Source organism: Pyrus communis, chromosome 3 (genome assembly GCF_963583255.1).
Source record: "Pyrus communis chromosome 3, drPyrComm1.1, whole genome shotgun sequence".
NCBI lineage: Eukaryota > Viridiplantae > Streptophyta > Magnoliopsida > Rosales > Rosaceae > Pyrus > Pyrus communis.
The window spans coordinates 14088281-14103796 of NC_084805.1; the positions used below are offsets into that span (position 1 = coordinate 14088281).

The 15516-nt window shown below is 35.8% G+C and overlaps 1 protein-coding gene across 1 annotated transcript; it reads left to right on the forward strand.

Annotated features, from left to right (window-relative positions):
• Positions 1–1264: 1264 nt before the first annotated feature.
• Positions 1265–5497, forward strand: LOC137728011 (5'-methylthioadenosine/S-adenosylhomocysteine nucleosidase-like). The gene is made up of 8 exons (XM_068466890.1): positions 1265–1455; positions 1572–1635; positions 2106–2197; positions 3024–3130; positions 3431–3505; positions 4467–4541; positions 4801–4893; positions 5048–5497. Exons 1-8 carry the CDS (start codon positions 1362–1364, stop codon positions 5243–5245), a joined length of 798 nt encoding a protein of 265 aa, XP_068322991.1. The 5' UTR covers positions 1265–1361; the 3' UTR covers positions 5246–5497.
• Positions 5498–15516: the final 10019 nt, after the last annotated feature.

Here is a 15516-nt window from a genome sequence, read left to right on the forward strand (position 1 = left end):
TTTGCAAACAAATTTGAAATTTGAAAACACAAAAGGGAACACATTTAAAACTACCAAACCAATAGTCCTACAAACCAGTGTTCTAAAAATCGATTTAGCCAACCGCTTAGGTGCTGGGCCATAGAGCCCCGACCAGATTTAGGCCAAAGCGTTCAGTTAAGGTAGGAAAGATTCAGGCGCTAGGCAGCTTGAATCTCGTGGCAACTCCTAAACTCGCTACAACTCTCGCAATGATTCTGCAACTCCTAATCTCATATCGTATCAACAGAGCCTCAACAAAATTTCTGCAGCTCGTTGTCTGTGTGTAGATGAGGGAAAATAAAGAGTGCTATTTGACATTTAAATTCGTGGCAGCGCGAGCTGGATTTCAAATCCATTTTGAGGTTCTTAAGGATGAAGAACAAATGATAAAAATTTAATATGAAGGGTTTTTCACTTTCCAAGGGGTTTAAAGATGGTAACGATCTGGGCTCCACCTTTGGTGATGTGAGAGAGGTGGGGTGGACAAGTTACATGAAGAGTTATTAAATGACTTTTAATTATTAAATCACCCACTACGTGGAGTTTTTAACTTTTTAAAAGCTTGTGATATAGTAATACTAGGTATACTAAATTTACATACTAAATAATGTATCACCAATAAGAAATATCAATAAGAAATAACGATGATAATTAACACTTAAGAAATATATAATAAATTTACCTAAATTCGCCTAGTTCGCTTAGGCTCTCGTCTAGGCCCCCTAGATGCCTACACTCCCGGCTAGCGCCTATCTTTTTTTTTTTAACAAATGATTATGTACAATAAGGAGAAGGGGTGGACTTAGCCTTATAATGAACTATCAATAATGTGGTTTAAACTCGTATTTGACGAGAATCGTACCTAAAACCTTTCATTTACAAGTAAAAAAAAATCACTAGATCGTAGTATTATGTGACAACTAACATGAAAGATGAGTCCATGACTTTGTGTTTTTTTTTTTTTTTTTTTTTTTTTTCCTTTTTTGTGTTAAAAACGTGACTTTCTCTTGCATTCTTGAATAACAAAAACAGATAGGCCTACAATAATTTCATTATTATTTTATATTAAAAGACAAACCCAAATAACCAACCAAGAAAATGGCAATCGTGCGGATGAGAACACGTGTACCAATACCCTCTAATCGTCGATCATAACCACCAATCAACGGTCGACGATCAAATCCGAGGTGGCGCCTTCTGATTGGTTAATTATCGAATTGTCCTTGACTCTCAGCCTCCGTCTTCTCAAGTCTCTCTGCGCTCGACTCAGTTTGTTTGGCAAGAAAGAAAATCGGCCGAGAAAGTGAAGGAAAAATCCAGAAAAAGAAAAAGAAAAATTAATGGCTCCTCACGGCGACAAATCGGACGCTACCGAGGAAGCCTTGGTTTCCGAAGCTGAGAAGCGCCCCATTTCCACCATCCTCCTCGTCATCGGTATGTTTGCTCCGTTTTGATACTTCCACTCTCGCTATTTGATATTTCCACCTCTTTCAGCTATTATTCCGATTTTAATTGTATAAAGTAATGATTTTTTTGGAGTGAATTAACAGCTATGCAGACTGAAGCGCTTCCAGTGGTGAACAAGTTCAATCTCACAGAGGATCCTGACTCCGTGTGAGTTCAAAATCTCTGGTTTCGACTTTGACTTAAATTTTTTAAATTGGGTACTGGGTGATTCAATTATTTATTTATTTTTGAATATTCCTTGTTTCCACTTTTTCATATGGAAATTTATGTGCTGTTTAATTTAGCAAAAGTGCTTTTGTTGCTCATCAAAAAAGTGCTTTTGTTTTGTTTTCAATTTTCAGAAAACAAACAGCAAATAGGAATTGTCCTCATTATTACTTGCTTAGTTGCTTTGCATATTATTCACGTTTTTGTGCCCCATTCAAGACCATTATGATCACTTTACAGTTCTCTAATTATGTGTGATTGTTAAAATCTGATTTTTTTTATTTGAGAAATGACCATCTTTGGCTATATTGTGAATTGAAGTTTGAGTATTAGGTATAGTGTTATATATCCCATTTAAGATTTTTTAGTTAGTCTTAATTTTTCTGATGTTTAATGCATGAATGGTGCAGGTTCCCAAACGGGGTGCCTTGGGTTCGGTATCACGGTTCTTACAAAGATCTTCAGATTAATCTAGTTTGGCCTGGAAAAGATTCTTCTTTGGGTGAGTTTTTTACTCTTTTGAGGTTTGGCTTTTCTTGTCAGGATAGATTTTGATAAATTGATTGTTTGTCTTGGTTATATCATGTTGAAAGAGTCTAACACAGTTTAAATCTGTTAATAGGATCTGTAAATTATAGAACCAAGCTGCCATGACTGCGAGGATTTTGTGAGTGGCTTAGTATAAATGGTTTGACCTTTCTCTTATAATAGGTATATGCAGGGCTAGGCTTTCAGTATTTTAGGGAAGGAAAACAGCTCAGAAGCTAAACTATAAGCAAATATAAAAAGAAAGATAAAGATGATGCTGCGAGTAATTGTAATATGTCATTTGTGTAGGACTATCTAGGAAAAAACGAAACAAGCCAACTTAGCGACCATGAGAATCCCATATACATCACTAATTAGTACAGACAGCTGATAGCACAAGAGGCCTAGCCTGTAGTTAATTAAGGGGGGTGCTATCCACACACCCATTTTTACTTCTCACACACCCTCTCACTTTTTGGCCGTCGAATTGAATAAATTGAAGAAGATCAATGGACAAAAATTAACAGGAGTGTGTGGGAGTAAAAAGGGGTGTGTGAATAACACTACCCTTAATTAACTACCCCTAAAGTTCAATTCAGTACTCAACTTCTACTGTATCAGTCTATCAAAATCATCCAGTGAATCCATGAGATTCTTTCTAAAGCAAGATGAGGTTTGTGTTTAAAATTTTACCACTCCTTGAAAATCATCTTATGTTATGATTGTTTCTTCCTTCGTTTTGGTCACTCTTGTTTAATCAGAACTTAAATGAAGAGGTGCTTCCTCAAATTTCTTTGCAGGGGTTGATTGTGTAGGCACAGTTTCTGCATCTCTTGTGACCTATGCTTCCATTCAAGCATTACAACCTGACCTAATTATCAATGCAGGCACTGCTGGTGGTTTTAAGGTATACCCACTTTGCTCTTCTCCTTATAGGATAAGTGTTAAGTTTCATTTTTATTTTCTCTCAGTGCACTATTAATTGGAGAATTTGTAGCTTCCTATAAAAGATGAAAATTTTGAAGATTTCAACTGTTACACTGTAGGGAGTCGGGGATCATGATATAATTAAAGTAAATCACAATTCCATAGTTGCATCACCGAGCACACAAACAGACACACACAACTTATTTATTAAGTATGTTGACATGTGTATTCATGAAGCATCTTGACATATTATGTATGACTGATTGATGGATGCTTTCAGGCCAAAGGAGCTTGCATCGGTGATGTGTATCTCGCATGTGATGTTGCTTACCATGACAGAAGGATACCTATTCCTGTGAGTGTTTCTCAGTTTTTGTAGTGAAGTGCTTTCGTGCTTGTTTAAGAGAGCAAATAATCTAAATTTATGTTCGTGCATAAGTTGGGTGCCTTTATTAGTATAGTATAAATTGAAAGCAGGCAAAGGATGGGAAGGGAAAGAGGGATAGACGATCCCTGAACTTTCAAGCTAGTTTAGAATTAACTTAAAACTTGTTAATTTAAGTCCCTGAATTTAGCAAAACGTGCACCATTGGTCCTTGCCGTCAATTTCCGTTTAAAATTCTGTTAGTATGATGATTTGGCACATATTTGGTCCCCACATGTCCAACGGTCACCTGATTGATTCTTTAACATATTGTAAGGAAATTGTGTGCTTAATTGGACGATAGATAACAATTCCTGTTTGCAGTATTTTCTGATAACAGCAGTCCTTTTACAAATACAGAGGCCCCAAAATCTTAGTCCAGTGCCTTTAGTAAATGTCAGTGACTTTTGTATGATCTTGTAGACTGAACTGAATGGTTGCTGCTTTTAAAAGTGGCCTAGAAAGATTAAAGCAGTAAAAAATTGGTGTTCTAATTGGAAGGGGTAAAGTACTCATAATTTATCGGAAGATGTTAACACTTTAGCCTTGACCCTTTGTTCAATTCAACTAAACTTTTGAGTATCTACACTTCTGATACTCCAAACATAGAATTGAAAGTTGAGGAGAAAGCCATATTGTGTATTGTCATGTGGTTGACGCCAACTAGAAGCCTTAATCAAATTATGTTTCAAACCACAATAATCTTTCTCATCTCAGCACTATTTCGACTTAGCAGAAGATGCAATATCTATTCCTAGCTAAAGGGAATAATGTTTCGCTACGAACCACCTTCCTGCTGTATTGGAATATTGATGTAGCCATTTGCATGGTAATTACGTATTTGAAATTTTGTACTCAGTTTTTCTCTGCCTTGTATGTATGTCTTCTACAGGTCTTTGATCTATATGGAGTTGGTTTACGGCAAGCCTGCGCGTCACCGAATCTTCAAAAGGAACTTAATCTGAAGGTAATTACCATGCAGAAAAATGCTTGGACTTATTTAAATATGTCACCCCTTAAATTGAATTACTTCCAAATCACTTGATATACTGCTGCTCGGTTTGCGTTTTAAATTGGTGTTCTCCATTATCTACACTAATGCGGTTAGGCATACGAATGTAAATTATGGTGCAGATTTTATTTATCACGATCTTGGATTTCCTTTTCCCTTTATTTGATAGCATCGCAAGTGCTCAGTGTCATTGACATTTGTGCGTATGCTTCAGGTTGGTAAACTGTCCACTGGAAACTCCCTAGATATGTCCCCACAGGACGAAGCATCGATCATTGCAAATGATGCTACAATTAAAGACATGGAGGTAATATTAGCATATTCTTCTTAACGTATTAAATCTTAGTATCACTGCTTACTTCGTGCAAAAAGTATCGAACCTATCTGTGTTTCTTAAAGTAATTTTGAAGTTTACTTCCATAATCCATTAAAGCAACTCTTTGAAATTTTTTGCGTTTCAGGGGGCAGCTGTTGCTTACGTTGCAGATCTGTTGAAAGTCCCAATCATATTTGTTAAAGCCGTGACTGACATAGTAGACGGTGAAAAACCAACTGCTGAAGAATTCTTGAAAAATTTGGCAGCTGTAACTGCTGCTCTTGAAGAGAGGGTCACCCAAGTCATTGACTTTATTAATGGAAAGTGCCTCTCTGATCTTTGAAGCATTTCGTTCAATCATATTATAGTTATGAAACATTATGTGATGAAAGAACGAAAAGTTTATCCGCCAAACTGCGATTCGTTAGGTTTCTGCAGATTTTTGCAAGTTGTTATTTTAAAGATCCAGGAAGAACTGATCATAGTTTGTGTAACTATGTATTTAAACAATACTAGCCTTTATGCGAGTGCTCACGCCCGTGTAAAAGGCATATTTTGAATCACGGCGTGCTACGCGCAACTTACACGTTTTAAATGTATTTAGCGTAAATTAACAAAAAGAAAGTTAAATATTTGAAGTAAATGAATAATTTTAGATCATGCTAAAAGAAAGCCCTCGTAAACTAATTAAAGCAGCTGAATTCACATAATAAAATTAGTTTCTATAGAATTTACATTAAGAATAAAGAAAATAATATTTCATAAACAATTGATTGAATTACATTATTGCTAGTCTATTACGAGGCTAAGCTCATCCCCTCCCCCTTAGTGTAGATAATATCATTTGTTTAAAAAAAGTCATTTGACAACTAATTTAATCACATTATTATCCGCGTGCAAAAGACTTTTTTTATAAACGGCATTACACACCTCTTAAGATGTTTTGAACGTGTTTAAAATAGAGAAAATAATATTTCATAAACAATTGATTGAATCACATTATTGCTAGCACATTATGAGACTAAGCTCACCCCCTCCCTCTTAATGTAGACAATATCATTTGTTAGGAACAAAAAAAAATTATTTGACAACTAATTTAATCATATTATTATTCATGAAAGACCTTTTTTTTATAACCGGCATTACATGCATCTGAAGATGTTTTAAATGTGTTTAAAAATAGAGAAATTGAATCACATTATTGCTAGCCTATTGTGAGGCACTAATTAAAAAAAAAAAAAAAAAGCACAGAAATTAATTATTAAAAAAAATATTGCTAAAATGACGAAAATGCCCCTGCCTTATCTGATGCATTATTTTGGGATGCCTTTGAAGTTTTTCGTCTTGGAGGCATTTTTGCCTAAACATTTTTGTTGACGCTTGGTGACACCAAAATATTATTTACCTTTTCCATTCACTTAAAAAAAAAAAAACACAAAAAAAATTAATTATTAAACAAATACTGTTAAAATTATGAAAATGCCCCTACCTTATTTGATGCATTATTTTGGGATGCAATTGAAGGTTTTGGTATTGGGGGCATTTTTGTCCAAATCTTTTCATTGAAGCTTGATGACACCAAATAACTATTCACTTTTCCATTGGCTTTATATATTGTAGATTTATGGTGATTAAAATACATGTTCTCTTTTGGGCTTTGTAAGTAGATATATTTTTGGTGTGAACTGTCTATTACCTATTCGGAAGCCATTTGAAGATTTAATCCCTGTTTGAAGAGTCATCTTATGCTAAAAATACAGACAAATAGAAATTATTGTGTTTTTTTTGGAGCAACGACACATGGTATAACTGGTCCAGTTGTGTTATAATATTTGTGAATGTTTGTTTATATTATATATTAAAATTATAAGTCGACTCCATCCATATTACTATATATTATGTTTCAGTTTCCTTTGACGAAAAAAAAAAGTTTCAGTTTCCAAGTTGGTGGCCGCCATACTAAACAACTTCTCCCAATAAACTACCAACATACCAAAATCTGCCAAATATTGGATCACATTTTTGCTCTCTCCCCACAATAAGAGCTTACATGGAACGAGTTCACCATCATGTGACATTATGTATCCACTAATACATTGTTAAGTACAAGTTTTTCTCCGCATGTCTATGTATTATTAGATCAGGATACCACGTAGCAATGAACACGTTCCATGCAAGTTGCTCTCTACCTGAACAACACACGCACATAGTTGATACTTCAAAAGGAGACATAATAATTCCATGGAGGAGAAGGTGAGGGAAGAGGGTGGAGATGTCAGGGGTAGCCGGGTGGTGGTGAATAGTTTTGAGTATGTTTGTACGTTCTTCAATTTCAAATTTCGACATTAAGAGAAAAGGCTTTTTAGCCTAAAAAATAGTAAGTAAAAAGCTTGTAGCCTGCAGCTGGACCTGCCAGGTTTGTACAGAAAACCTTCTAAGACCCACTCCAGCCCTTGGAGTAAAACTCAAATTTTAGATTCTAAACCTACATCAACTTGCTCTAATCCCTGGGTCAAATATGAGTTTTAACCCAAAACTCATTTTTAGGGCAAATTTAGCCCAAAATCCTCCCTGGGTTAGTGGATTGCGCCACTGTATATGTGTATTTTTTGTTGTTTTATATTTATAAATTTATTGAGTTCAATGGCTAAGATCTAATATGATCAAATCTAATGGTAAAAAGAAAAAGATCTAACGGTCCAAATTTAAATCCAACGGCTAAAATAATAAATTTTTTTATCGACTTCTTATTCTTTCATAGTATTCCACGAGTTTCATGATGTCGGTTTAGTGATTTGTCAATATTTATCGGAATCTAAATATTTTTAGGTTAAAATGTTCATAAAATTAAATTAGGATAGTGTACATAATTTTTTTTTTTAAAATTTACTTTAAGAATCCTAAATTCATTCTTTAATGATCTCGGACTAAAAATTTAACCTATAAGGGTTGGAGCAGAAAATATGTTTCTGGGTTAAAACCTAAATTTTTTGAGTTAAAAATTTTAGGTTTTAACCCAAGGGTTGGAAATAATTAACCTTATTTCTATCGCGCTTTTTAAGGTGCAGGCCTCATGTTGTGGACTTTGCACGCAAACTGAATGTGATTTGTTGGATTAAATCTGAATGGCCGAAAAAAAATCCATCAAAATGAGCTAGGGTGAAATCGGGTTATAAATGACCTGTCACTAAATAAAAATGGTACTTGGCATCAATTCAATTATTATTGTTTATTTAAACTCTCACCCTCCTCGACATCAATATTAACCTTCTTAAATTTGTCTTCTCCTCCCAAAATTCTCCATCTACCGTGAATGCTCAAACATCCTTCTCATCGAAACCTTCATTCTTGTTTGAAAACTTGCTTCCCATTCCAAACCCATTTGTAGTTGTGATGTGCTTGTCTTCTTTGGCGTCACTGCAATTCTAGACAACATTTAAGAAAATTAGGGGAATTTGGTTCAGGGGTGTCCAATCGACCTCATTGCAATCCCATAGAAAGGACGTGCTTTTTGCTTTATTTGAGTTGGGTTCAAAGTCATTGCATGATAACTGACGTCATATTTGAATCCCCACAGTTAATTTCAAATTTGGTGAATTTTGAAAATGGAATACTAAAATTTAATTTTTTTTTTATGCTAATTATGATTAATTAAGTTAGTTTGAAGGTTAATGATCCATGTTTGTTGATGTAATTAGTTGAAATTGGTGGATACATGTGAATTTTGGGAAATGTGGGTGCATTGTGAAGTTATGAAGCGATGTTGATGGGTTGTGTAGAGGCTAGGTCTTTAATTGTTATTTTGGTAAAGTTGAAGTTTTGAGTTGGGATTAATTTTTATATCTAAATTATTGTTAATTTATGGTGGGACTTGTAATTGCTTAAGTCATGATGCTCTATTCACAGTAGATGTATAGCTTTGAAACTTTCATGGTAGGTTGTTGTAAGGTTATGTGTTGTTGATTGTTGTTGTGTGTGTATTCTTATGTGTACATGATATGACAATCCACGGTATTCAATTTGCAACCAAAGAAGAAGATTCATATAGGGGAAGGGTTTACAACCTATCCCAGGCCCCCCATGTGCTAGGATTGATAGTGAGAAATTTTAATGAGGCACAGCTTGGTGCCTTTACGGCATCCTGGTTTGGCCACCTTGAGCGTGTGGATGAATTGGCCTTTAGTGAGCAATTGATCCATGAGCTGTCTCTCCATACGGTGGCACATCGAGGGATTAAGGACCTAGAGGGATTAACTTATTTAATAGGTTGTGAATTTACCAGGTTCACAAAGCAGGACTTATGCCTCATTACCGGGCTACGATGTGACGAACCCTGTGACGTAAAGGTTGAGCCAGAAAGGATTAGGTTGCTGGGGTAGTATTATCCCAATAAATTAGGGTCGGTAGGTGAAAATAGTGAGGGCAGGAAAGAAAAAGGGCAGAGGTAAAGCCAAGGCCACCTCGAAGAAAGTCACCAAAAAAATATATGTTACTTATAGGGTGTTTGAAATGGCCTTTAAAGAGTGCAAGAACAAGGAGGATGCCTTCAAGCTACGTTTGGTATACTTTGCTGAGGCTGTGTTGATTAGGGCAAAGGCCAATATCACTGTGAATCTAGACAACCTCTACCTCGTGGAGGATATGGATAGGTTCAATAGTTTTTCATGGTGTTCCATCTCTAGTACGGAGATGTAAAAGTTCTGATGATGTTGATGAAGTGGTTATATACACACTTGAGGGTGAGCATTTAGGAACCAAGAGGAAGGTCTTGTACACAAGGATGCCGTCAATTTTGTGGGAATCAAAAGGGGGCAGAAGAAGAAAATGAAAGTAGTTCGCCTTACGATGTTGATATTTGACGTCACAGAGTGCAAAAAAATTCCATGCTGGTGAGCCTAAGGAGGATGTTGTGCAAAGAGAATAGGTAATTCAAGCCATTGATAGAAACTGCATGGTTGAGGTGATGAAGTATTTCTATCACTTCATGAAGCTGAAGGAGAACGAGAAGAAGTAAGTTAGTCATTAACGTTTGGATTTTATGTATGGGAAATTACATTCATTAAATGAATACAATGATGATCCTTACTGTTTTTTAGTTACTTTGTTAGTTCGGTTGCTCAGTTTGAGATTATGACAGTGGAGACACCAATTTTCAGAGGTGGTTCCTTGACAAGGAAGGGTCATTGTCATCCGATGTAAGTGACTAAACCCTAGTTGTTATGGTGTGATATAAATGTTTTCAGATTGCATCGAGGTGAAAGTTTAATTAAAATTTGTATATTGCAGCACATTCACTTGCTGTTTTATCGCTTGCTAAAACATCAGGACTAGGCTCGAAGGGTACAGAGAATGTTGACCACTAACATAACAGACTGGTTTCTAGTAATGTATCCAACTAAATTTCTCCTAATATTGAAAAGTTTGACAAATGTGATATTGAGTGTCTTTTTGTATTGATGAAGTGTTGTACATGTTGATTTTATTTATTTTATACTTGTGAATAGACCTACTATGAATGCTACCATCATACGAGGACGGTTGAAAGATTAACTAAAGGCATAAAAGACATTTTGTTCAAATAATTTTAGTCGGTGTTGTTGGAAACAATGAAGGGGGAGGGGTGGATTTTGGTTGATCATGGCTAGACGATGTCGAAAGGGTTTATATGCCCCTGAACCTTGATCACTATTGGGTTGCCGTTGAGATGAATCGTAAAGCTGGGGGAATAATTGCGTATAGTCAATGAAGACACTAACCCACTCGTGCCAAGCATGCACAAAATTGGCTCTCATCGCCCACGTGTTGCCAGATATCCTCCAAAGCCTGTCAAGGGAGGGGAAGAAAGGACCTTGGCTGATCATGGTAAGTCCAAGGTCCCCAGACAACGGATGAGTTGAAATTTTATTGATTTGTTAGTGAGTTCAGGTAAATTATTAAGTTGTCAGAGAAACTTGTTGAATTGTTGTATGGCATAGGGGATTGTGGTATTTTTACTTTAAAAGTGATTGAGTTCTTGTCCACTAGACTTCCTTTAGATGTAATTACGTCGTCCAATGTCCTTGCATTCCGACTTAGGATGACAATTGACATGTTGCACGGGGTACACAATCTGTGGAATGAGTGGTAATTAACAATTTTAGTGTAGAAACAATGTTAGTATAGAATGACTGGTGACGAACAATGTTATTGCATAAACAAATATTATATTGTTGATATGTGGTGTTGGAGTCCATTTGTTGACACATTTTGTAGTTGTTTCAGATGAATTTAATGTATTGGATAATTGGTTGATTAGGGATGTTTTAAAATTATTTCTCCACATTTGTAGTTGTTTTGGATGAATTTCATGTATTTGGGGATTCTTTGTTAATCTCCTTCCAGATTGTTACTTGTTTTTGGATGACTTCAATGGCATCCCTCACAATTTATATATTGAATGAATGTTTGTGACAATTTATGAAACAAACCCTTATGTTTATAGAACCAACTCTAAACTAGATAGGTATTCGAGAGATTTGAACTCACAACGTCAAGAAAGTTATAGGGTTAGATTCCCTAAACTCCTCCATCCACCTTTCCAAGTGAAAAATCTGTCCTCTGAAATACCAAGAACAATTCTGCATTTCACGTCTACTTTCCTGTTTCATTCTGACTAGTGTAGTTGTCTAGTAAGCTGTGCGTGTAGATTTCCAGCAAGCTAGGCACGTAAGTTAAGACTTGCCCATATGGCCTGATTGACACCTTTTTGTTGGTTACCATTTTTCAACCGTGGATCTGCCCAGATTGTTTTGTAGTGTAATACATATCCCTTGTCCTTGCTAACTAAAATGAAACATCCATTTTGCTTATATCTTTGGCTAGGGAGAGAGAGAGAACATTTATGCTTCCACCTTCTTCCTCTTCCTTATTTATGAAACCCTGGTTGCAAAACCGTCCGTCATGCATTAAACACCCAATCATTGAAGAATAGGGTTGTATTGTCTTTGGTTTTGCATTAAATTTAAGGAAAACTAATGAAAATGGCTTGAAAACTTTGAGTTTTAACGATAAGGACAAAATAAAAGGTAAAGTAAATAGTACCAGGATTGACTTTTTAGTGTAAAAATGTGGTTTTTCGTTAAAATGAACAGTACTGGGAGCTTTTCATTAATGTTCACCTAAATTTATGATCAAGTGTATCTAGTTTCAGATCTTAAAACTGATCTACTTTAGGATTCTCGTCAGTTTCTTCTTTCAACTGATTGACTGGAGAAACTGACTAGACAATTTGAACCCAGATCTGCATATCATTGCCATACCATCATATGCATAGTATATGTGTTGGTCTTGGTGCCACAAAGTGAAGAGCTCAGGAGGAGCTACCACTTCATGAAGACCGAAGTAGTCCATCTCGTGAAAGGCAAGATTGCACAAAGGTACAAGCTACTCCGTAGATTAGGATCTAGGAATTGAGTTAGTGTGGTTACTTTGTAAGAATCTTGATTTCACTGGTGGATTGGACTTATTGGAGAGTCCCTAATTTTTTAACGAACTGAGACTTTGCTGACTAGGATAGCTTATGGTATTTGAAATTGATTATTAAATCGTTGATTTCTTGACTAACAATTCTATCTTAGTTGACTAGCGCACTTGACTAGTCATTCCAGCAGATTATTATTTTTATATATAGGATATTCCGCCTGGTACCAATTTCAATTGGTATTAGAGCTTTTCTCTTGATATACATAGAGTGATCTCTAGGTTTTACTGGTATTGGGTGGAATCTCACCATGGATCATGATCGTGTTGGTACATCTTGCAATACTCCTCCATTCTTTGATGAATCTAATTATGCTACATGGAGTGAAAAATCAAATCTTTCTGGAAGCTCAAGACTTAATTGTTATTGACTATCTTACTCTTGAATGGAAAACGCCATCAAGAAATATTAACGGTGAATCTGTGATTAAATCTAAAGTAGAATGGTCTCCTGATGAAGTTAGCTCTACCATGGCAAACAGAAAAGCAAGAAATGCCATTGTCACTGCCATTTATCCAACTCAATTTGCACATATTCGATGTTGCACAACGGCCAAGCAAGCTTGGGACAAGCTCAGAATGCTTCATGAAGGAGAAAAACAAGTGAGGAATCTTAAACTTCAATTGACTCTTCCAAAGTTTGAGAACTTGAGGATGAAATAATCAAAGTCCTTGGCATTCTAAGAAAAAGTTGAAATGTTATCAAATGAAGCTTTAGGGTTGGGCAAACCTATTGAGGAAACCACCATTGTTCAGAAGATCTTGAGATCATTGCCCAAGATATTCATATCTAAGAAGGCTGCCATTCAAGAATTTCAAGATTTGAATGAGATCAAACTTGAAAAACTGGTGAGTAAGCTTATCACTTATGAAACGGAGCTGGATATGGAGAAGGATGATGCCAAGAAAAGGAGTGATGTTTCTCTTCACATTGTTGAAAATGCAAAGATTGTTAATGTACCGTGTGAGCAAGCTCAAGAAGATGATGTTGCCTTATTTGTCAACCAATTCAGAAGATTTCTCAATAATAAAGGAATAGAGATAAAAAAAAGGTTGGGGAGTCCTCTGTAAACTCAAAGTACCAATCACATGAAAAGATTGCTTTCGGTATAAAACAAGGAAGGTTCACAAGTAGGAGGTAAAATCCTTATCTGGAGAATCTGGTCTATATTTTTCTTATGTGGTAGTGGACATCATGCTGCTGAATGTGCAAACAACAGGGAATCAAGTCAAAAAAGGGATAAAGCAATGATGTTTACTGGAAGTGAAAGTGAAGGTGAAGGGTCTGTGCATTCTGATGAGCCGTTAGATGATAAAGAAAAAATTGTTGCTTTTGTTGCTTTAATGGAGAAAGTATCTTTGAGTGATGATGATCTAGTGTAGAATGACAATGAGGAGATGACGTATGATAAATTGTGCATCAAGTATGATAATCTTTTATACGAGACTTGTACTACGAAAGTAGAAAATATTGAGCTGACCAAGAAGGTTGTTGAGTTCCAGAAAGAAAATAAGTTTCTTCATCTAGTCAGAACTGAACTGGATGGAAAGATTGGTTATCTTAAGGCACATATCGAGGAGCTGAATGAGAAGTATTCTACTTACAATGATAAAAAGGAAAAAGATGATGTTATTGCTGCTGTTGAAGCTCAAGTTTAAAAATTGCGAGAATCTCAAGAAAACTTGATGAACCAAATTCATGTGTTGAAGCAAATGACAAGGTTATTCGTCTTACCATTGGGCTGAAAAAATTGACAAGTTACTGAGTCTTGGGAAACTTCATGGTGACAAAAGTGGCATTGGTTACGTGGAAAATGACTCAAACTCAACGGGTACCAAATCAAGATTTGTGAAGGAATATTTTCCTATGGCACAAAAAGTCAATCCAAGCTCAAAGTCTAGATTTATTCCCACATGTCATCACTGTGGTAAATTGGGCCACATTCGTCCTAAGTGTAGGAAACTTCACTCTGGGAAGAATGATATTTTGAAAAACCAGGTGGATCGACTGGTCAATCAAGTCAACATAATTGCTCAACTTGTGCAGTCATCCAGTATGGAAAGTGTGAGACCTCGTTCCAAATGGGTTCGGAAAGTCTCTAACAAATGCTTAGTTGTTCTTAATGTTCTCCGTGCCCCCAAACCAAATGTATGGTATCTTGACAGTGGTACTTTGATCATATGTTTGGGGACAAGGATGCTTTCATATCTCTTTCACCCTTCAAAGGCGGTGGGGTTGTCTTTGGTAATGGCGACAAGTTCCAAATCATTGGAAAATGTATTGTTAATATCCCTGATCTTCCTTAGCTCAAGAATGTTAGTTATGTGGAAGGTTTGAAGTCGAGTTTCATTAGCATTAGCCAATTGTGCGATGAAGTGACAGATGAAGTTTGCTTCTCCAAGAAAGACTATCGAATTGTGGATGAACATGGAAACAATATTTAGGTTCTTCCTAGATTTGGAGACAATTGTTACATTCTTGATGCTTCAAAGGTTGGTGATTTTTCAAAGTGCAACAAAACTATTGATGATGTTAATGTGTTGTGGTACAGAAGACTTGGTCATGTCAACTTCAAAGATCTTCATAAATTGTCAAATAGTGAGGTTGTTAGAGGCTTAACTTATCTTTCAGTCTCAGACTATTATGTTTGTGGATCTTGTCAACGAGGGAAGCAAACCAAATTGGCTCACAAGAGACTAAATGATATTGCAAACTCCAAGCCTGTACAATTAATGCATATGGATCTTGTTGGTCTAATCCAATCTTTGTTTATTAGAGGAAAAAAGTATATTCTGGTAATTGTAGATGACTACTCTAGATATACTTGGGTATGTTTCTTGAGGGAAAAATTAAATATGTTTCAACAGTTTCTTACTGTGTACAAAGTAATGCTAAATGAATCTCTGACTGGTTGTCCTTCTCTTGTTAGAATTAGAACTGATCATCAAACTAATTTCGAGAATGCTCCTTTTAATGAATTCTGTTCAACCAATGGCATCATACATGAATTTTCTGCTCATATCACTCCTCAACAAAATGGGGTTGTTGAAAAGAAAAATTGTGTTCTAATTAAGATTACTAGGGTAATGTTGAAT